The sequence below is a fragment of the Callospermophilus lateralis genome, unplaced genomic scaffold (genome assembly GCF_048772815.1).
Source record: "Callospermophilus lateralis isolate mCalLat2 unplaced genomic scaffold, mCalLat2.hap1 Scaffold_1775, whole genome shotgun sequence".
NCBI lineage: Eukaryota > Metazoa > Chordata > Mammalia > Rodentia > Sciuridae > Callospermophilus > Callospermophilus lateralis.
The window spans coordinates 140284-162167 of NW_027512825.1; the positions used below are offsets into that span (position 1 = coordinate 140284).

Below are 21884 nucleotides of genomic sequence, written 5' to 3' on the forward strand. Positions count from 1 at the left end.
ACTTTTAGTTCTACTAATTTCATACAGTATTTACATTTTTGTATGAAAGAAACCTAAAAATGATGACCTGGAAAATGAGCAACGAGAATCCAATTATCATTTGAAAGTTATGGATGTGAAGATTTGTCCCTCGTATTTTCTAGTTTCTGATGTCCCAAGGGACCTGGAAGTCATTGCCTCCACCCCCACCAGCGTACTGATCAGCTGGGAAGCCCCTGCTGTTACAGTGAGATATTATAGGATCACCTATGGAGAAACAGGTATGTTGGCTACTTGATGCTTCACATTCTTAAGCAGACCAAAATCTGCTGTGAAGAACCCAAAAGCTCAAAATGGACATAAAATTAAAGTAATTTTGGCAGCGCACTTGCAGACACTTGTCTATTCCATGAATACCTGGACTCTGCATATGATATAGTTGGTTATAAAATCAAGAGAAAAAGTTGATCCAATACAACTAGAAGAGGAATAGCAGAACTGAGGAAAAAAAGATTGTCAGTTCACAAATATATTATCACTGGTCAAATATGATTTTTAACTTTTTCTTCATTTTACTTTTCTGTATTCTCTAATTTTTAGCATAAAAACATTCCATGAAAAAACTTTAAAAGGATGAAGGACATAAAATCCTAGTTTGAGTGAGGGCTTACCTCTCCTCCCTTTTAATATTAATCTACAGCTTGGTAACATTTCAAAGTTAGAATGTTAAAATAACATTAATTGCAATTTTCTCCCTATTTTATATACTTATGAAGGTTTAGTATGTGTATAAATACACCTTCCTGTCCAGGATTTATTAATAACACTCTTTAAAGGGGAATAAGTAATAAAATGTGATTTACATACTGCTTTCAATATGTTAATTAATCAGTAATGCCCAAGTAACTCTAAGCCCCTCACATTATGGACTAATCCCTTTTCACACAGGAGGAACGAGCCCTGTTCAGGAGTTCACTGTCCCTGGGAGCAAGTCCACAGCTACCATCAGTGACCTTAAACCTGGAGTAGATTACACCATCACAGTGTATTCTGTCACTGGCCGTGGGGACAGCCCAGCCAGCAGCAAGCCAATTTCCATTGACTATCGAACAGGTACAAAGTTCTTTTCTGGAACAACACAGGATTATTTATTCAGAAAACTTTTACAATGTTTTCCCAATATATTTTCCTCACTGTGAACTTGATTTCCTTTCTTTCTTCTTCTTTTTTTTTCTATTCTTTTTTGCTGGGGATCAAAGTCAGTACCTTGTACATGCTAAAAAAAGCACCCTACTACTGAGCTATAACCCCCAGCCCCGGTCTTTCTTTTTAATAAGACAAAATCGTTAGTTAACATTATAAGGCAAATATACAAGGAATGACTTCAAGAGCACAGATTTTTTAAAATGTGTTGTTAATTGATATATCTCATGTGCCTCCTGCAAGAAATAGGCAGAAAGATAATTATTCAATAAATATTTGTTGAGAAAGAAATGAATGTATTGATAATTATAGGAAGACAAACACCTACCTGGGGTGTAGCTTCTTTGTGAATGAAGCCATCATCTTGAAAACATTTGTAATGAACACCCCACCCCTCAAAGCTATCTCTTTATTCTTGCAAAAGAAATACCTGGGAAAGGTTAATAGGAATAAGAGATCTTTGAATATGTACCAGAACCAAAGATAAGGACTCTTCTAGTCTTGTCCCCCAGGACTGGGCCTGTACTGGTTTCTTTTTACTTTTATTTGTAGAAATTGACAAGCCATCCCAGATGCAAGTGACTGATGTTAAGGATAACAGCATTAGTGTCAGGTGGCTGCCTTCAAGTTCTCCAATTACTGGTTACAGAGTGACCACCATTCCCAAAACGGGCAAAGGACCATCACAAACTAGAACTGCAGGTCCAGGTAAGAATAACCCTCTTGTCACATACAGCAGGATGAACAGAGTAGGACAACATAATTTTCCTTCTTTACTAGATGGCCACCTTGTCATGGGGACCATACATTTCATGCCACATGTCATGGTTGCCCATTCATGAGCTCAGGACTCAAGATCATTTCCAACTTACTTCACAGTAGCAGTTTTAGGATACACACATTTCTGGTTTTACATGCATGGTTCTGTTTAGTGACATGGGCCTCTTAAATTACCAGATCCATCTTTGTGGTTTTGTTGGTATGCACACCAAGAAGAATAACTGACTTTTTCAGATTCTTGTAGATCTGTTGTTTTTATATTTATATAAAATATTTGTGAAAATAGGATCTCAAAGCAACCTCAAAATCAAGTTAATTTTCTTTCTTCCTTTTTCCAAGAGCACCATCATTCATTGTTGAGGGCATCATATTAAGTTTTTGACCTTCTCCTTGAATGTGATTTTATTCCAACATGGGAAATTGTATTAGCAATAAACAGGTGTGTCCAAGAGGAAATTGATATCTAACTCCTTGATATTTTCATGACAATTCTGCAACTAAAAATTCGAGACCACACATGTTTACTGTCAAACTCCAGAAGTCACTTGGATGACTTTATAGTGCATAGATGCTACATTTGCTTTTCACTCCCCTTGCAGATCAAACAGAAATGACCATTGAAGGCTTGCAGCCCACAGTGGAGTATGTGGTTAGTGTTTATGCTCAGAATGGAAAAGGAGAAAGTCAGCCCCTGTTTCAAACTGCAGTAACCAGTACGTAACAAATGTGTGGTTTCCTTTTCTAAAGTCAAATTTTATTCTTGGGTCTGAATGCCCTCTGCATGTCTTTTGCATTTTATACAGAGGTAGAACCAGCTTATTGTTTAGTTTGTATCTTGAGCTGAGTCCTTGGCAAACATTTTTCTTTCTTCCTGCCAAGTAGTGAACGTACAGGAAAGAAGTTGTGGAACTACCATAGTGAATTGCTGTGCTTTGAATTTCTTTTGCTCCAGTGGCCTCAGCAAAATCTTATTTGCCTATAGCAAATCTACAAAATATTTTGCTAGGACCTTTTTTTCTATGACTGGATGGTAAAGTTGAATAAAGTATACATTATGAAGTTACCATTTTTGGAGGACTGTGGCTGGAAAAACATTTCATATGAATACTTAATAAGAAAAAAAGAAGAGTTTAAGAAAGCTTATAGCGATCTGAATGTAACATTGAAAATCAACATTACCACTTCCAAGGCATAGAAAATCCAGGTCTATGAGACTAACATTACATTGCAAAACAAATCTTAGTGGAACATCTTTAAATCAATGCAAGTATATCCCCAACGTGGGGACATTTGCAGAGTGCCTAGGCATCTCATGTACACCTATTTTGATAAGTTATGCAACATCAAATATTTTCTAAACCAAAACAATTTTAGGCAAGTGTCAAGTAATTTTCCATTGACTAGTGGGTTAATTGCAGTGTAATTCATCAAAGAAAATGGTATCTGCAAAACTGCTTTGCATGTTATAAAAATGCTTATTTCACAACTTGCTTTTCACATGACCTCTTACCATTAATTTGCCTAACAGACATTGATCACCCTAAAGGACTGGCATCCACTGATGTGGATGTCGATTCCATCAAAATTGCTTGGGAAAGCCCACAGGGGCAAGTTTCCAGGTACAGGGTAACCTACTCGAGCCCTGAGGATGGAATCCATGAGTTATTCCTTGCACCTGATGGTGAAGAAGACACTGCAGAGCTGCAAGGCCTCAGGCCGGGTTCTGAGTACACAGTCAGTGTGGTTGCCTTGCACGATGATATGGAGAGCCAGCCCCTGATTGGAAACCAGTCCACAGGTATCTTGGTAATCGCACCACCAGGGTGCTCATGGGAGCAGTGACTTTAAGCCTTGCTGAAAGTCTACTTTATGGGGCTATTCATTCCCATTTAAGGGGTAAATAAATAAATAAAATAAACAACCCTCTTTAGAAAAGATCCTCTTTAAAGAGGAAAGAGGAAAAACAGTCAATTTTAGGTGGTATTAGGTAAATAAATCTGATGAAAAGAAATATTGGAGTAGCTTGGCTTATACATAAGGCCATGAAACCAGACATCTAAAGATGATACTAAAATTGTGGATATTTCCGATGCTATGACTCCCTGTGGTTACTCTCACACTATGTACAAAGGAAAGCAGTTTGGCATCCTAGAGTTTCCTCTAAGAAAAGATCCCAACTAGGACATTTTATAGCAGCATGATTCTGAGAGCACATGGGTAAGACCTTTCTCCCCTGGCAAGATAGCTTATGCTTGTGTATAATTTGCCTAAAGGATTCTGATTCAGACACACAGGAAACAGTCATTAAGGCAAATTCTTTCCATGATTCTTTATCCTCTTGTGCTTTATTGCTGAATCAGAGTGGAATGCTAAAAATTTGTCCTGGTGATGGTATAAACCTTAGCAGTGACAATCTGATTATTGCTCCTTGCTTCTCTTTTCTGCTTCTATTGTGATCTAATTTTCTTCTTATGTTGCACCACAGAAATACTTCAAATTTAGCAGTTACATCTGCCTTGGGGTCCGAATAAAAAGAGACAATAAAAACATAATTCTATCTTTTTTTGGATGGCATACTCTGAATGCCATAAGAACATAATTTATATAGAAAAAGGGCCATTGTTCTTTTCATACAAATACAAATGGAAAATCAATTGTAATGACCAATAAGCCAATATGACTCTTTTGTTTTTTTAAGGAAAAACAAATAACTTTGAAAACCCAAAGTTTCCTAGAGCTCAAGTATTTAAAGTGTTTTCAGGATTTGAGAATTGGCAGATATAGAATACACATTTCAGAAAACTTTCTTTCTTTTGTATCCCTTCTTGTTATGCTCTCCTACTGAATCTTTTCTGGACCAGGGAATCCTCTAATCCAACAAGAGCTATCCCTTCTACTTCCTGGAATTCATTCTATGTTCCCTTCTCCCCACTTCCTGTAAGATAACCTTTGACCAATGACCATCCCAACAGCCATCCCTGCCCCAACCAACCTGAGGTTTACTCAGATTACACCAACAAGCTTTAGTGCCCAGTGGACACCACCCAATGTCCAGCTCACTGTATACCGAGTACAAGTGACCCCCAAAGACAAGAAGACCGGACCAATGAAAGAAATCAACCTTGCTCCTGACAGCACCTCTGTGGTTGTATCAGGACTGACTTCTGTCATTGGAATAAAGTAGAGCCTCTCTTACATAGTTAATTAGGTGGTAGAACATAATCTCATGCTCGATCCAACTGATCTTTTCTTCTCCTGTCAAATAATTTTATTGTGATTTTTTGTATCAAGAGAATTGCTTTTTGTTGACCTAAGCTTTTCCAGATGACTATTGGAACAGAATTTTATAAATAGCTTTAGATTTTGTGCAGCTCTTCTGGAAGTATTCTATATATGTGGGGGCAATTTGCATATCAGTAGACATAAATTCATTTAGTTATACATTTTTTGAGTGATGTCATCTTGGCAAGAAATGTTCTCCAGATTGTACCAACCAACTTGACCCTACCCTCATTAAAAAATTTTTAAATCATTCTAGACTTATATATTAAGACCAGTTACAGGGAAACTACAGAAAAGGGTTTCAGAGACAGAAAAGAAAATTATCTTTGTCTGTGACCATAAAAATTCATGATTTACACCTGTCATATCATAAAAGAAAAAAAAACAGGCTATTACCCATTTTTCTTATTTTTTCATCACCAGTTTTACATGAAAATGTGAGTTATAGCTTACTTGGGCATAAGCCCATAAGAGCTTTTTAAAATTCATTTAATTTCAGTCTGTTGCTGGTCATCTGTAGTGTAGAGATGAAATTAATCTAGGAATTGACAGTGTTGTGAGATTTGTTAGTTTATTTCTTTTTTACTAATAACCACTGAATTATCTAAGCCATGGTGAAACTCCCGGGGCTTCTTGCAATGACACTGCTAAAGCTCACCAAGCCCTTATTTCTAGGTGGCTACCAAATATGAAGTGAGTGTCTATGCTCTTAAGGACACACTGACCAGCAGACCAGCTCAGGGGATCATCACCACTCTCAAGAGTAAGTAATCCAATTTTCTAGTCTCAAAATTTTCTGTATAAACAAAGAATGATAAATGATCTCTCTGGTCACTAAGTTAAAAGTGGAATGAGTCCCAATGTGGAAATTGGTGGGATTCCCTATCTTTTTGACTGTTACCTTTTTTGCCCCTTCAGAAAGTATTCCACTAATACCTAAAATGAAATCCTTTCATAATGGTATAACATTGGTGTTAAAGATTAGGACTAACAGCTACTTTATGCTCCACTTGTTAGAATTTGTTTTACTGGAGTTAGGTCTGGGGAGGACATGTTGATTTCTACTGTATTTTAACAGCACCATAAGTATGGGATCAAATTTGGCCCAGATTTTAGTTTCTGCTCCATCAATAACTTGCTGTGCGCTCTTTCAGCTGTCACATAAAGTGTCAAAAGTTCCATCATCAATAAAATAGAGATAAAATAGGAATCTTTTCTGTTGAGAGAAAAGATATGAAGCCCTATAAAAACGACGAAATACTAGCAATAATACTGGCTATTATACATATAATTGCTAGCTGGCCATGCTATTATAATTCCTACCACACACTTTTACAGTACAGTAAATTAATCATTTTAATACTTACTGAAGATTTGTATGTACTATAAAGTCAGACCTGGGAACCACTGGTAGTATTTATAAAGCTTTTCAGTTCTTCAAAGAAAAAGGCACCCAATGTAACTATTTCCATATTTCCTAATTACTGTTGAACATTCTTTGAATGCCAAGGGAGATAATCTACAAATTATTTAATCAATGTATTTTCTGAAGAGGATGTATTTTTAAAACATAAAGAAATGTTTTAAAAGATCGAAATCTCACCTATATGAGCCAGGCAGGCACTAATCTCTAGCTATAATCCCATGCAGATGTCAGCCCTCCCAGAAGGGCTCGTGTAACAGATGCTACTGAGACCACCATCACCATTAACTGGCGAACCAAGACCGAGACGATCACTGGTTTCCAAGTTGATGCCGTCCCAGCCAATGGCCAGACCCCAGTTCAGAGAACCATCGGCCCAGATGTCAGAAGCTATACCATCACAGGTGAGGGGACCCACCACCTTTACCACAAGTGACAGTCAATCAACATTCACAATGTAAACCAGCTTCTTAGTTATTCTATGTCTTATATGATTCAATTTATTTCCAATTTTTTATGATAACACAGCTTGAAACAGTTATTCTCATACCATAATCAAAAATAGTTTTGTCCTTTGAATCTTTTATTTTGGTCTACTGTGTGGTCTCAGAGAAATGGCTTTTTATCAGATTTGTTCTTTCATCCCTATGCCCTTTCTTATTTAAAAAAAAGTAAAATAATGTAAAACCAAAAGAAATAGGGTCTGAGGATGCGGTTCAATGGTAAAGCACTTGGTGAAGCTCTGGCTTCCATCCCCAGAAGCACAAAAAAATGAAAATAGAAAAGAAAAAAATGAAATGGTGGTGTATAGTTCTTAGCATTAATATAGATTTTAAAAAGACATAATTAATAAAGACAAACAACATTACTTAATAAAGGTCAAAGTTCAGAGGGAATTTGATAAAATAGATCAATTTAGGTCTTTTTGTGCTGTACAATTCTGATTCCAGGTACCAAATAATGACCACCTAATTACCCTATAGAGAAAGTACACTCAGTGGGCCACCCCTCATTCTCCAAGAGGACTGCTTCTAAAGTAGCATTTTTGCATTTAAAAATTTATTTTAGTCGGAGGTCCTTCTCTGCATTAGTGATTTGCTTTTAAGTATGCTCCACAATAACAGTTAATATCCACATCATGTTCTACTTTATTGTTCAAAGGTAGACTACTTCCATGATCTGTATAAACATGGGTGGGTAGATGAGCCAAGAAAATTGCAGGTGTGGGCTTGAAAACTTTCCTAGTAAAGAAGAACACATAGAAACCATCTCCTCTCACATCCCAGGTTTGGAACCCGGCACGGACTACAAGATCTACCTGTATACCCTGAACGACAATGCCCACAGCTCCCCCGTGGTCATCGATGCCTCCACTGGTAACTGCTTTGTGCTGACAGACACCACTGGCTTGTAGTATAATCAGACACATGAACTTAAGAAACAAATGAAGGGTCTTTGTAATATGACTCCCTGTGAACCATGGGAAGAGCTTACAGAATTTCACTCTCTTAAGTCTGATTAAAAGGGCTGGGGGGGAATATGGGACCATTTTCTTGGCTTTTATTTTCTGAGACTTAGTTTTGCTTTCTTTTAGCCATTGATGCACCATCCAACCTGTGCTTCCTGACTACCACCCCCAACTCCTTGCTGGTAGCATGGCAACCGCCCCGTGCCAAGATCACTGGCTACATCATCAATTATGAGAAGCCTGGGTCCCCTCCCAGAGAAGTGGTCCCTCGGCCCCAACCTGGTGTCACAGAGGCCACTATTACTGGTATTGTGTTCCCTCCCTTTCCTCTTTACTCCCTCTGACAGTCTAAGTCTTGAAACTCCATCTGTATCTTTGATGCTATATCATGAGAAAGGGAAGCCCTGCACTTCAAAAGACATTCTCCACACAGTACCCTCCATATGACATGACGTTCTATTCTGCCCATCAGCCCTAGAACCTGGAACCAAGGACACAATCTACATCAGAAGAACCGAGTACACAATCTACAACCAGAAGAATGAGCCCCTGATTGGGAGGAAAAAGACAGGTAAAAAGCACTTTCCGGGTAATGAGAAGAACGTTAAGACTAAACTAATGAATGATGGATTTTGCATTGTAAAAAGGGTCTCTCCATGTTTTGACGCATATATCATGGATGCTTTTTCTAATGGCCCAGTGTATATTTTGTACTCTCTGACAGGAGGAATAACTGAACATCCTCTGTAGAGTTCCATTTTATTTATTTATTTATTAAAAGGCCAGTCAATATAAAACCTTGTTATTACCTTTCAAAAATTCAAATCCGATATGAAATATAAAACCAAGTTGTTATTGCTATTCTTCTATACTTTGTGTTGACTGTTTTTTTTTAAAAAAAAAGGAGGGATAGAAACCCCTCCCATTGTCTTATTATTTGATTTCTGAAACTTGGAACTAAATAATGTTTTACTTTGTCATTCGGTCTTAGTTCAATTTGGAGAAAATGCTGTACATATGGCAATAGGAAAGCTTTCAAAACAAATATGTGTTCTTACCTCTTTTTACCATTTCCAACCATGAAAACTATTGATTTAAACCTCTGTAATGCTCATACTTCTGATTTAAACCTCTGTAATTCTCATACTTCTTATACTGACATGATCGCTGTGGATTCTAGTTCCTATGATTTGTTTCTCAGGTTTAAAGAGAGAAGACAATGGCCTGGGGAGGCACTACACATTGCAGTTTCATTAGGCTTAATTTGAACAGAGGCAGCTTCTGTGGTGCTCAATGGTTCAAAGCTTTGTGTCTCTAATAAATTCATGCTAACACTTTTTTTCTTTCTAAACTATAAAGAAACCTTTGAGAAAAATCATAAAGTTTTCTTTCTGGGAAAAAGTGGGTTTTTTTGTAATCTGAGAACCGCTGGTTTTCCAGGGGCTTTGATCAGGTTGATATACAATCTTCATTGCCTGAATTGATAATGGTTGCTACTTGCTGAAACTTAACGCCCTTTGCTTTTTTTGCTCTAACCTCTCTTGGCTAGATGAGCTTCCCCAACTGGTAACCCTTCCTCACCCCAATCTTCAAGGACCAGAGATCTTGGATGTTCCCTCCACAGTTCCAAAGACCCCATTCATCACCAGCCCTGGGGTTGACAATGGAAACGGTTTTCAGCTTCCTGGCACAAGCCATCGGCAGCCCAGTTTGGGGCAACAAATGGTCATTGAGGAACATGGTTTTAGGAGGACCACACCACCCACAGCGGTCACCCCCGTAAGGCATAGGCCAAGACCATACTCGCCGACTATAGATGAGATTCATGTCCCCAGGGGAGAAGTAGACTACCACCTCTACCCTCACAATAGGGAGCTCAATCCAAATGCCTCTACAGGACAAGAAGTTCTCTCTCAGACAACCATCTCTTGGACTCCATTCCAGGACAGTTCTGAGTATATCATTTCATGTCAGCCCATTGGCATGACAGAAGAACCCTTACAGGTAATCATCTCCCTCCCTGCCTGTGGCTGGGAAGCTCAGAAAGGAATAAATTAGAGGAAAGAAGTGACAAAGTTTTCCTTCTGGGAAAGTGTTTTGTAATCTGAGAATTGCTGATTTCCCCAGGGGCTTTGATCAGGTTGATAAATAGTCTTCATTGCCTGAATTGATAATGGTTATTAATTGGTAATGGTTATCAATTCCCATGGGCTTCTTACTAGTAGGATTAAGAGGCTCTGATGTAAAATGGCTACTTCTAGAACTTTTAGAGAGATGGCACATTTAAGCACTGATCATTTATTAAAAGTCCATATGGCTCTACTTGGGAGGATGTACGAGAGAGCGTCATTAGCTTTTATTCAGTAGAGAATGAAATCATTTTTATTATCTTCACACATTGGAGGCTCCATAGTAAGATGAACAAAGACATGATCTTAGAAAAGAAGAAAGATACTCCACTGAATTTACATTTGTGCACCATTCTTAGTTTGTCCTTGAAGAATCCCATTATCTGTAGTATATACAAGGAAAAAGAATGTAAGAGGAGCTGTGCATGTCAGCTGTTAGAAGTAACGGATTCTCTTACTAAAACCCCATCCTTTAATTTGTCCCACTGGCACAGTTTTTAAAAATGACTATGTTGTGGGAGATTACTGAGCTTAGAAACCTGAGTTTGAGGATGTGCCATTGTTTTAAGGACTCTGTATTGTGTTGTGGTCTACTGCCCACTGTGCATGGCCTGCCTGTCTCCACAGAGAGCAGTGTCTGTGCTTGATGTGAAAGGATCATGCAGGGCTTCCATGGGCTTCTACAGAGCCACATCTAGTAGGATTAAGAGGCGGCTAGTGTCATTGAGGGCTCCTGCTAACTATGGAGCACATAGGCAGACTTTGGGTAGGAAAATCTGAGAGAAGTGACTATTCCTTGCTCATTCCATTTCTCTCCTTGGCCAGTTGGGACTCCTATATACCCCTGGTCTTTATTAGTTTCCCTTTGATTTGTTTAAACAGTGAGGGTTAATGATAAGGGACCAGGGGAGCCCGCATCTGTTCTTTACTATAATGCTCTCTCCCCATTTTGGCTGTACCAATAATTGCAGTTCCGAGTTCCTGGAACTTCCACCAGTGCCACTCTGACAGACCTTACCCGAGGGGCCACCTACATCATCCTAGTGGAGGCAATGAAAAACCTGAAGAGGCACAAGGTTCTGGAGGAGGTTGTGACTGTGGGCAACCCTGGTATGTAAATTCACATGTGGTTTAGGCACATGCTCCTTGTTGGACTGCACCAGAGAAGGCTTTTCCTAGTGACTGTTCCTTTGTTGCTTGTTGCCTTGCAACTGTGGAAAGTATGCCTACCATCAATATGAAGTACATGAGCAACCTTAAGTTCATTTAACTTTAAGTGTCCTCACCAACACACATGCAGTGTTAGGATGACAGGCCAGGCTTCAGTTATTTAGCCCAAAAGTATTGAATCCTTCCCAGTGTCTTGAGTTGATATGAGGCACTGGTTTCCTGGTATACTTTCCCGTACCCCTTCCTTCTCACCATGCTGTGGTCCCCTAGAGTGATTCTTAGTACCAATACTAATGGGAAGTTCTCCTCTGCAACACATTTTTATCCAAAGAGCTTCCTAATTCTAAAGTTATTTCACTTTTTTTCTCCTGATGATATAGGTGTAAAACCATCATAAAGGTTAAATGGCCATTGACTTTATTGTGGGGTGGGGAATGGGTATTGGGGATTGAGTTACATCCCCTGCCCTTTTTATTTTTTATTTTGAGATAGGAGCTTGCTAAGTTGCTTAGGGCCTTGCTAAATTGCTGAAGCTGGCCTACCTTAGCCTCCTAAGTAGCTTGAGTTTCCAGGCATGTGCCACTGTGCCCAGCAACCACTCACTCTTCTTTGTAGCACTTTGCAAGTCCTTTAAAGCCAGTAGCATGCCACCTGGCTTTTACTTTGCAGCAGCTGATGTTATTCACCCAGGAACATGAGATAGGAAATAATCAAAATCGTGAATCCTGAATCTTCCCATTGGAAAGGTCTCTCTCCACACCAACAAGGAGTGGTAACTCCTGTCTATGCCATGTAACAGAATCTCATCCTAGGGTCCAGTTATATAATTTCAGCCTTATTCTTCATCTGACAAAAGACTACTATTTTATATGTGTAAACTTTGGTGAATTATAGCAGCTAACTGCTGGCAGGCTGGGGGGAGGTTCTTTTGTGTTTGTTATTAGGTATTGCATTTTGTGGCTTTAATGGCAAAATTGTTGTGTGAAAGGAATTTTTGAGAGCATAAAGGTTTTTGTGCTTTTCCACATCTTTTTATTTTCTTTAAAAGAGTCCAACTCCATAACATTAGTTACAATAGAATTTTAACTCCTGAATATTTTTGGAATAATGAATCCCCATTTAACAGTCTTAAGTTCTTTCTGTTTTTCTTTCCTACTCCTTATTCCTGGCAGCAGTGTTCTTCATGATAGCCAGGGTCTCTTGACTTTGAAACATTTCAGACTTTTTAGCTCTCTAAAATATATTTCTTTCCAGAGTGATGCCTTTTGAAATATTAGGCACTTCCAGTATCTACTGGATTTGATTTTACACTGTTAAAAAAAAAAAAAACCACACAGTGAGATTTAAAGTCACAGTAAGTTATCATATTCAGTTTTCAGAGAATAACTTGAGGCATGCTTTATTTGCAGATTGTATCTATCTATCTATCTATCTATCTATCTATCCATCCATTGGTATCAGGGACTGAACTCAGGGGCATTCAACCACTGAGCCACATCCCCAGTCCTTTTTAAAAGTTTTTATTTTGAGACAGGGCCTTGCTATTTTTCTGAGGCTGGCCATAAACTTTCAATCCTTCTACCTCGGACTCTTGAGTCGCTGGGATTCCAGGTGTGTACCCAGCATGCCTGGCTTACACAAATTATTTTAAAACAAGTTTTTCTAAAACATAAAGAGACAAGATCTTTGGTCACATGATGAGACTGTTACTTATTCCTAACTCATGTACTTCCCATTTGATTTCTCCTATTTGAAACAGTTGGTTTTATTAATAAAATCAGTTTTACTATCATAATAACTATTTTGCAAAATCTAGGATTTCCAAACTATTATGCAAAAAAATGCAATAATAAAAGTGAAGACTGCATTATAACAGTATATAAAAATGCTAAGACCTTTGCATCATAAGCAGAAGGTAGCCTCTGATAATATTTCTTAGTTTAGTGAGCACTTTCTACAGGTTGTCAAAGGGACGATACATTGGCTTCTTGGCCTTGTGAGAGAGATGTTAAATAATTAACTCAAGGTCACTCAGGTCCTGATGGAGAGGCATTGCTACCCTTGTTCTTACCTGGCTTAAATTGCCTCAGAGTTGATTCCATGTTCTATAAAGTAGATTTACCAGATTTGATCATTTTTACAATTGAAGACAAAAGTGAAAGATGGTCTCCTTTTCAGATGCTGGTGGCAAGTGTCCATTGGCTACACCTTTACATCATTTATGAGAGTGGCTGATACATCCATGGAGCATATGGAATTTTAGAGCTACCGGAATTTTTCTGTTAGATTAAGTCATTGTATATAATGTTCTGGTTTCTTCTTCTTCTTCCAAACCACCAATAATAGGTCTCTTTTGCTTTTTCTTCCTGTTGCTCATAGGCCCAAACCAACCTATTGATGACACCTGCTTTGACCCCTACTTGGCTTCCCATTATGACATTGGAGACTAATGGGAGCGAATATCTAAAACTGGTTTTAAACTCACGTGCCAGTGCTTGGGCTTTGGCAGTGGGCATTTCAGATGTGATTCATCTAGTGAGTAGCTTGCTCTGACCATCCACTCTTCCTCCATCTCCTCCAGTTCCATACATTCGCATTAACGTACCAAGGAGTCATGTTTGGTAGACGCAAGCTCTTCCAAACATTTGAGAAAACTGTTGGACTCAAAGTAACATTTTGTATCATTGAAAAATGATGGGAAATTTTACTTGTTGAATATCGCTTCATTTCAAGTCGTATGCTAATACAACTACTGATTAAAGCAAGTTGTTGGTGATGCTTTTGAAATTTTCTGTTAAGTCAAACTCAGTGGAGTCAGTTCTCATTGAGAGTGCCAGTCAGAGAAACCCCAATTCTCTTTTAATCTTTAGTGTTGAATGTGGTTCAAGGTGATGATTCATACTCATACTCATTTAACACAAATCAAACATACATATGTACACACACACTCTCACATTATACACACACATCACAAATACACACATTGAATATGTGCACACACACACACACACACACACACACACACACACACCAGCCACATAGTTTGAATATTGCTAGTAATGTAAAGGAAAATGTACAGATATTCTACTTGTCCATAATTTAAAAGCCACTTCACCAAAAAATATTTGATTTTCAAATTATAGAGATTTTAATGTTTCAAATTACAGTGATCCTAGGATTATCTATTGTGCTTTGAGAGTTACTATTAGAATTTATAACCTTTCACTTATCCTTCGATTTTAGGAGATATAATCATTATTGACCATTGGTTCATTTTTACAGGTGTTAACCATTATACCATATAAACAATCCTTTCATCAACTTTTACAGAAATCATATTCATGGAAGTAAAACAGAACAGATTTTTAAAGATTTCTTAAAAGTATATTAGTTGACTTATATACATGAAATGGCTTAATCCAGATTGAAATTCAAAAGCCAACTGATTTTTACAGTGTAGACTTCTGAGCTTGGCCACCTGAAAATGGTATATAAAATTGGGAGGCTGAGCAGAAGTATGGGCGTGCACTGCGGTAGAGTTGGGTGTGTTAACATGTGGCAGCAATGAGGTGGTTGGTTTTTAACTTCTGAAAATGAACTACTTTTTAAAACTTTGCCTGTTTTTTTGCCTGCATAAGTATTAGGTGCAATTGTGGGAGCAGAAGTCTAAGGTTGTTTATGAGTGTCTTTAGATCAACTTACATATTCTTTGCTTGAATGTCATAGTTATTTAATGCCTTTTCTTCCAATTTGAGAAGACTGAATTGTTGATTTTATAAATTAGAAGAAAAAATGCATTCTGATGTAAACTTCCTAAGTGTGTTCTATTTAGTATAAATCTCAGAGACTAAAAGTCATCTTTTACATATGGTAAAGGCATAGGACTTGTGGATTCTCTTCAGCACCAGGTCTCTATTTGTAGGGATGATAGCCAGGGTTTATCATTGTTTTGTCATCTATGTTTATTCTTTCTTTCAACTTACATGCAAGAGGTCATGGCAGAAAGAAAATGCTGATCTGTTTCATTGCACTTCTTTGTATCTAAGGTCTCTGCAAATCCAAAACTGACTTTAAAAATATATATATATAAATAATATATATATATATTCCTAAAAGACTACTCTGATCCTGCTTTCATTCACCACAATTTTAAACCTTAATGAAAATTTAAATGGAAATCATTGGCCAAGTCCTATGACATGATTACTGCGGAGTGCCTTAAAATGGCCTAGAAAATAATAAATAGTAGAAACTATATTTTTAAGTCCAACTGAAGAATCAGTTCACAGTAGGGATTGTGACCTTTAACTTGTCATTCTTTCCAGATATGTGGATTTTAAAATCCTATATCCCAGTGTGCTTTTCTCTTGAGAGTCAGAACACAAATAACTCTGCCTGTGATTTTCCCACCCACACAGAATGGTGCTACGACAATGGTGTGAACTACAAGATTGGGGAGAAGTGGACTCGCAGGGCAGACAACGGCGAGATGCTGAGCTGCACGTGGCTGGGCAAAGGGAAAGGAGAATTCAAGTGCGATCCTGGTACGTCATTGAGAATGGTTTCTGGAGCTCTATTGGCACACCCACTTCCATTAGGGGCTGTAACTCCCATTCACAGGATGGACTGGAGACTTTAGGTCCCCTTGAGGTTTGAACAGAGGCTTTGTTCATCTTTTGATTTGGAAAAGTGGAGGTGAGCCTCAAAAAGGAGTCATGATGGAATGTTATTACAGGCCACTTTAGCACTTTTCTGAGTATTTTGATCATTATCTACAGTGAAAATGGTGGAAGAAGTCTCTATTGGTCTGTCAATTCAACTTTTAAAATATGATTTCCATTGAACCTATTAGATCTAGTTTGTGGAAATGCTGCCTTAAGATCTGAGGAGTAGTACCTCTCTTATGATGATTCATATAAATTTGAGTAATTTGGACTTTGATGATACAAATTTAGGATAAAATAGAACCCACCCTTGTATCAAGCTGAGTCTGCATTGCTGTTCTTGGTCTTACATGTGCTTCTGATTTGTGCCTACATGTAGATGGGACAACATGCTACGATGATGGGAAGGTTTACCAGGTGGGAGAACGGTGGCAGAACGAATTTTTAGGTGCCATTTGTTCCTGCACATGCTTTGGAGGCCAGCAGGTAAGATGGGATGTGCCAGGTTCCCTGCAATTTAGATGACACAGGGGAGGCTCCTGTATTTACATGCTGTGTGCAAGGTGCCTCCATGCCTCTTATGAAGAGTTGATAAGACTCTGGAGCATCCTCCCTGAGAATGGCAGACAGCCCCTCCCCATGCCTGCTCTTCTCAGGCTGTTCTGTTCTTCAGCACTGGAAGTGTTACCTGCTATGGAGCACTGAGTAGCCAGCTCTATGCTGATGGACAATTTTCCTGTGGCCTTGTTGTGAAATATTTCAAATAATACTTTGGGTCTAAGAAAATTCCACTTTGTGCCCTCTCTTAGTCCAAATATATATCCTTGTACTAGCTCTACTAATATGCTAAGTAAATGGGACAAACAGGAAATGAGAAGTGGTCATGGCTCTTACTTAATGATATAGTCAGAAATTAAATTAGTATGTATTTAAAATCAAGCTAATTAAGGAAGGTTTTTGAGTTGAGTCTGACAAATACAGTTCTGACTAGACTGGAGTCAGCAAGAAAGGGTTTATGGAAAAGAGAAGAATAAACTGGCTGGACTTGGGGTGTCTCAGATTTGGTTGAGGGAGCAGAAAGACAGTAAGCACACCCCCAGGGACAGGGTGAACTGGCCCAGGTAGGCTCCATGAACCAAACCTCTGCCTAAGTGTCTTGTTGTCAGAAATTAGATGGCAAAAAAATTCACTATTTAAGCCAGTACTCCTCAGCTATTTCTAATATATGCCCTCCTTCATTGTAACAACAGAATGCTGTGCCTTTCCCAAATAAGTAAAATTTCAAAGGGAAATGACTCTTGTAACTGGAAAGTAATGGAAGGTCATCGTCCTTCGTTTTCAATGGAGACATGCCTTTCCTAACAACACTCCAAATTCTGATCCATGGGAAGGAAACATGCTTCCACCCCAGGCGAGGTCCACAGTATGATATATTTGGCATTAACCAGTTACAGATGCACAAGAAGAAAATGAGCGTGATGGAAAATGTACTTTGGGGAGATTCATCTGGCATCAGGGAAGCTTCTTCAGGGTTCTCTCTGCATCACCTTACCAAGGGACACAGTCCAAGGAAACTGATCTGATTCCATCCCTAGTGTGTGAAGTTGGTCTCTTTCTTTCAAACCCCCCCCCTCTTTCTCTCATAAAGACCGATCATAGAACTCAGTCATTTTGGTATAAAAATGTGTAAAGGAGAATTTATTGGGAAGTAGACATTGGTCACACTTCAGTCTCTTTGTTACTTAATGAACGTGAAACCTTTCCCCTGTGACTCCTTTTCTGTTGCAAAGTGCTCAATGAACCACTTATGACAGGAGTAGGAACATTCCTGATTCTGTAGGTAGGCATTGACCTGTATTATGTTAGGTGTTATGGGAAGTAGGCTACAAAGTGGAAAATGTCTAGAATATATAAAAGATATGAAAGAATGTATAAAATATATTTAAAAAATAAGAAAGAATATATTAGTGTTCTTTGGGTTGCAAGAGGAAAGTCCTGTTCAAGTTAAGTGGGCAAAAATGTCTCCCATAACTGAGAAGTTCTGTATCTACCAGCTTGAGGGGCAGCTCCCACCATGGCATATGGAGTCTGTTGCTCTTGGGCTACCATTTCTTTTCTAGTGGATTCCCTGCTTATGGTAACATCCAAGATCAGCTTCAAATTTACCGTCTCCCAATTTAGGAACAGAGAAAGAGAACTCTCATTTCCCCTCACTTCAGGCAAAAATCTGAGAGAGTTTTACTGGTGTTGCGTGGTCTGTTCCTATGCTCCACTCCATTGCTGGCCAGAGACAAGACTTCCATGTTACTGGCCAGGGTGGTTTAGGAAGGGAGTTGCCATACGATGCTGGAAAGACCATGGCTAGTGTCAGCCCAACTCCATGTTGGCAGCCCCAAACTATGGCCCATTGTGTGACTTCCCTCTCCCTCCCAGCAAGCCACTCCTCTCCCCTGGATCTCTATTTCCTTTGCTGTATAATGAAGGTATGTGTCTATGTGGTCTCAAGTCTCTTTTAAAAGCTCTAAGATTCTTTGAAACAATCTCTTCCATCATCTAGTATTAAAAAAAAAAAAAAACATTGCTGAGGATGTTGGGACTGCAATCAAACTTAGCAGACTGAGTGGGATTTAGATAGGAAGAGAAGAGAGGAAATTCCAGGAGAAAGACAAAGTGTATGCAGAGGCCAGTGTGAGCTTTGGTGATAAACCAAAATGTATTCCAAGAGTTGCAAATACATGAGATTCTCATCAGTGCTTCTTTAGTGATTTACTGCTTATATTTGACCAATGCACAAGAGCTGAAATTCTTAACTCAAGCACTAATTATGATGCCCTTGGGATGTCTGTCCTAAGCTCCATTTGTTTCATCTCTCTCCTCCAGGGTTGGCTCTGTGACAACTGTTACAGACCAGGTGGTTCAACTGTTCCTGAAGGCCCCTCCTCAGGTCACTCCCCCAACCAGTATACACCGAGATATCATCAGACAACAAACACTGTAAGTCCATTTGCCCCTGTAGACTCTCCCTAAATGTAATTGGGTGCATGACAGGGAATCTCTTTCTGCAGATTCCTTTCTTCTGAATGAACCAAATATTTGTTGTTGTTGTTGTTGTTGTTGTTGTTGTTGTTGTTTTGAAGATCTCTTAAGTGACTTGTGTGGAATACTGTATCCTAAAGCATCATTGAATTTTTGAATATCTCTCATTGCTCAGTATATGGCTGGGCTCTTCAAACTAGAAAGTTTCTTTTCTATGAACAGTTGTCACAAGTCTCCCCTTCCAACCCACACCCCCATATACGTTATAGAGTATTTGCTATACTGATTCTCTTCTTCTTCCATTAACAGAATGTTGTTTGCCCAATCGAATGCTTCATGCCTTTAGATGTGCAGGCTGACAAAGAAGATTCCAGAGAGTAATATTTGCAACCCAACGGAACAAGCATCTGTGTCTGCTATGGTCTATCCGAAGTCGAGTGATGTTAGCAGATCCCATCTTTGAATGTTTGTTTCTTTCTTAGCCTTTTGCTCTGGAGACTCCAGCTTCAGCTAAACTCACGGCTTCTCCAAGCATCACACTGGGAAGTGTTTTGAGACTTTTCTCATAAATGAGGGCAGTATGTTGTCTATTCTGCTTTAGAATAGTCAGTACTGCTCAGTATTTTAAATGAAATGATTCTCGGTGTGATTTGGTTTGCATAATGTATTGAATTATGTTACCAAAATTTTAAATAGGAAAGTTGCCCAAACACTTCTGTTTTCATTTAATTGTCTAGCCCACAATACTATAGGAATGGCGTGTCCTTGCTACTGTGATATTTAACATATCCACAGTATTCACTTCTCCAAATGATTCTAACAGTTGCTTAGAAGTGTCTTTCTCTTACCTGTTATTTATCAATTTTTCTCAGTATTTTTATACAGAAAAAAAATTGTATTGAAGACACTTGGTATGCGGTTGACAAGAGAAATTTGGTATAATTATGGTTGGTAATTATTTTTTATACTGTATGTGCCAAAGCTTTACTACTGTGGAAAGACAACTGTTTTAATAAAAGATTTACATTCCACAACTTGGAAGCCACTTCTTTTTATATCAGATATTTGGGGAGGAAATAATAATCACCATGAATGTTCTTTTTCTTTTCAATTCATCAAACATTTAGATAGCTCTGACATGCAAGGCTCCTTAATTCTTGGGTTACTTCTGTACAAGGCTTTCTGCTTTTTGCTGCAAAAACAGCTTCACTTTTGTCATTTCTCCACTCTTCAAGAGCAGAGAGATTTATGTTTTTTCCTTAACAGATTTAAGTAGCCTCTCATCTTTATGAAACATGCCAGCTAGCACTTCAGAAGCATAATTGAAACAATCTTTAGTTGCTTTTTTCTAGGCATTATTATTCTTCCCTCCCTCCCTCCCTCCTCCTCCTTTCCTTCCTTCATTGAATAAACATCTTTTCAAATAGATTACTTGTGAGGAAAATAAAAGGATAGCTGAGCTGTTAGTACTTCCCTGTACTATACTATTCAAGTAGCTTTGTCTTAGGGAATCCCCACGGTATAATAACCTCATCCAATCTGTCTTAATTCATGTCGACTGACACTTTAGCATGACTAATAAACTACCATCTCAACAGTTGCCTTACTCATGGTCTGCAAAGATCATTTCCTTTTCAATTTCACCTTGGGGAAGCAACAAAACTCTGAGATTAAATATGACATTCAGGGGTGGGGGTATAGCTCAGCGGCAGAATGCTTGCCTAGATTGCATGAGGCCCTGAGTTTGATGCTTAGTACCATGAAAAAAAAAAAGAAAGAAAAGAAAAGAAGCTGGGCATGCCTCCAATCCCAGTGGATTCAGAATCTGAGGCACAAAGATCAAGTTCAAGTCCAGCTTCAGCAATTTATTGAGATTCTCTCTCAAAACAAAAGTGCTAGGTACTAGGGATGTAAAGTTTCATGGTAAAGCACCTCTGGGTTAAATCTCCAGGAGAGAGAGAGCGAGAGAGAGAGAGCGAGAGAGAGAGAGGGAAGGAAGGAGGGAGGGAGGAAGGGAGGAAGGGAGGGAGGGAGGGAGGGAGAAACCCTTTAAAAATCAATCTCACTTTCAGAATAGTAAATCATGGCATAGGAAATAGTTGATTAATAATTAATAAAAATTCAGGAAGCATGTTTTTATATACACATTTGAATTGATTTAGTTTATAAAATGCTTTGACATTTAGTATCTCATTTGGCGGAGATTTTATAGAGACTACAGGTCAGATGAGTTTTCCTTAGCAATATACAGACCCAGACTCCAGATATCTATTTAATATCACTAATCTTTCAGCTTCACCAGTCTATCAGTTACAGCCTAGCTGTTCCATGTCTATTAAAACAACACAAAAAACACAGATCAAAGTGATATTAAATGACTCTCAGACATAAGTGAGTCACCCCTGCTCATGGAAGAGAAGACTAGGACCTAGGACCAACCTACACAGTATAACAGTAGGTAATTCTATCAAAGACGCCTGCCCAAGAGAAAGCAAACCCTCATAGGTGAGGGACCAAGCAGCACCTCAGCTTAAGCTTAAAAGGTATTTATATCTGAAAACAAAGTCTACTGGATCTTCTCTGACATAACTTTCCTATGTTCACATTTGAATACACCATCAGTGAAACTCCACATCATGTACAACCACAAGAATGGGATCCTAATTAAAACAAGTAATACTCCATGTATGTATAATATGTCAAAATACACTCTACTGTCATGTATCTAAAAAGAATAAACAAATATAAAT

General features: G+C 38.5%; 1 protein-coding gene across 1 annotated transcript in view; it reads left to right on the forward strand.

Annotated features, from left to right (window-relative positions):
- LOC143640313 (fibronectin-like) overlaps positions 1-19515 on the forward strand; it is a 32817-nt gene extending 13302 nt beyond the window's left edge. The window contains 19 exon segments of the mRNA XM_077108159.1: positions 144-260; positions 928-1092; positions 1735-1890; positions 2562-2675; positions 3491-3760; positions 4935-5128; positions 5920-6007; positions 6895-7071; positions 7954-8043; positions 8262-8441; positions 8608-8706; positions 9685-10139; positions 11236-11374; positions 13591-13599; positions 13814-13969; positions 15853-15978; positions 16478-16584; positions 18979-19092; positions 19444-19515. Of these exon segments, the coding sequence (XP_076964274.1) occupies positions 144-260; positions 928-1092; positions 1735-1890; positions 2562-2675; positions 3491-3760; positions 4935-5128; positions 5920-6007; positions 6895-7071; positions 7954-8043; positions 8262-8441; positions 8608-8706; positions 9685-10139; positions 11236-11374; positions 13591-13599; positions 13814-13969; positions 15853-15978; positions 16478-16584; positions 18979-19092; positions 19444-19515 (2828 nt within the window).
- Positions 19516-21884: the final 2369 nt, after the last annotated feature.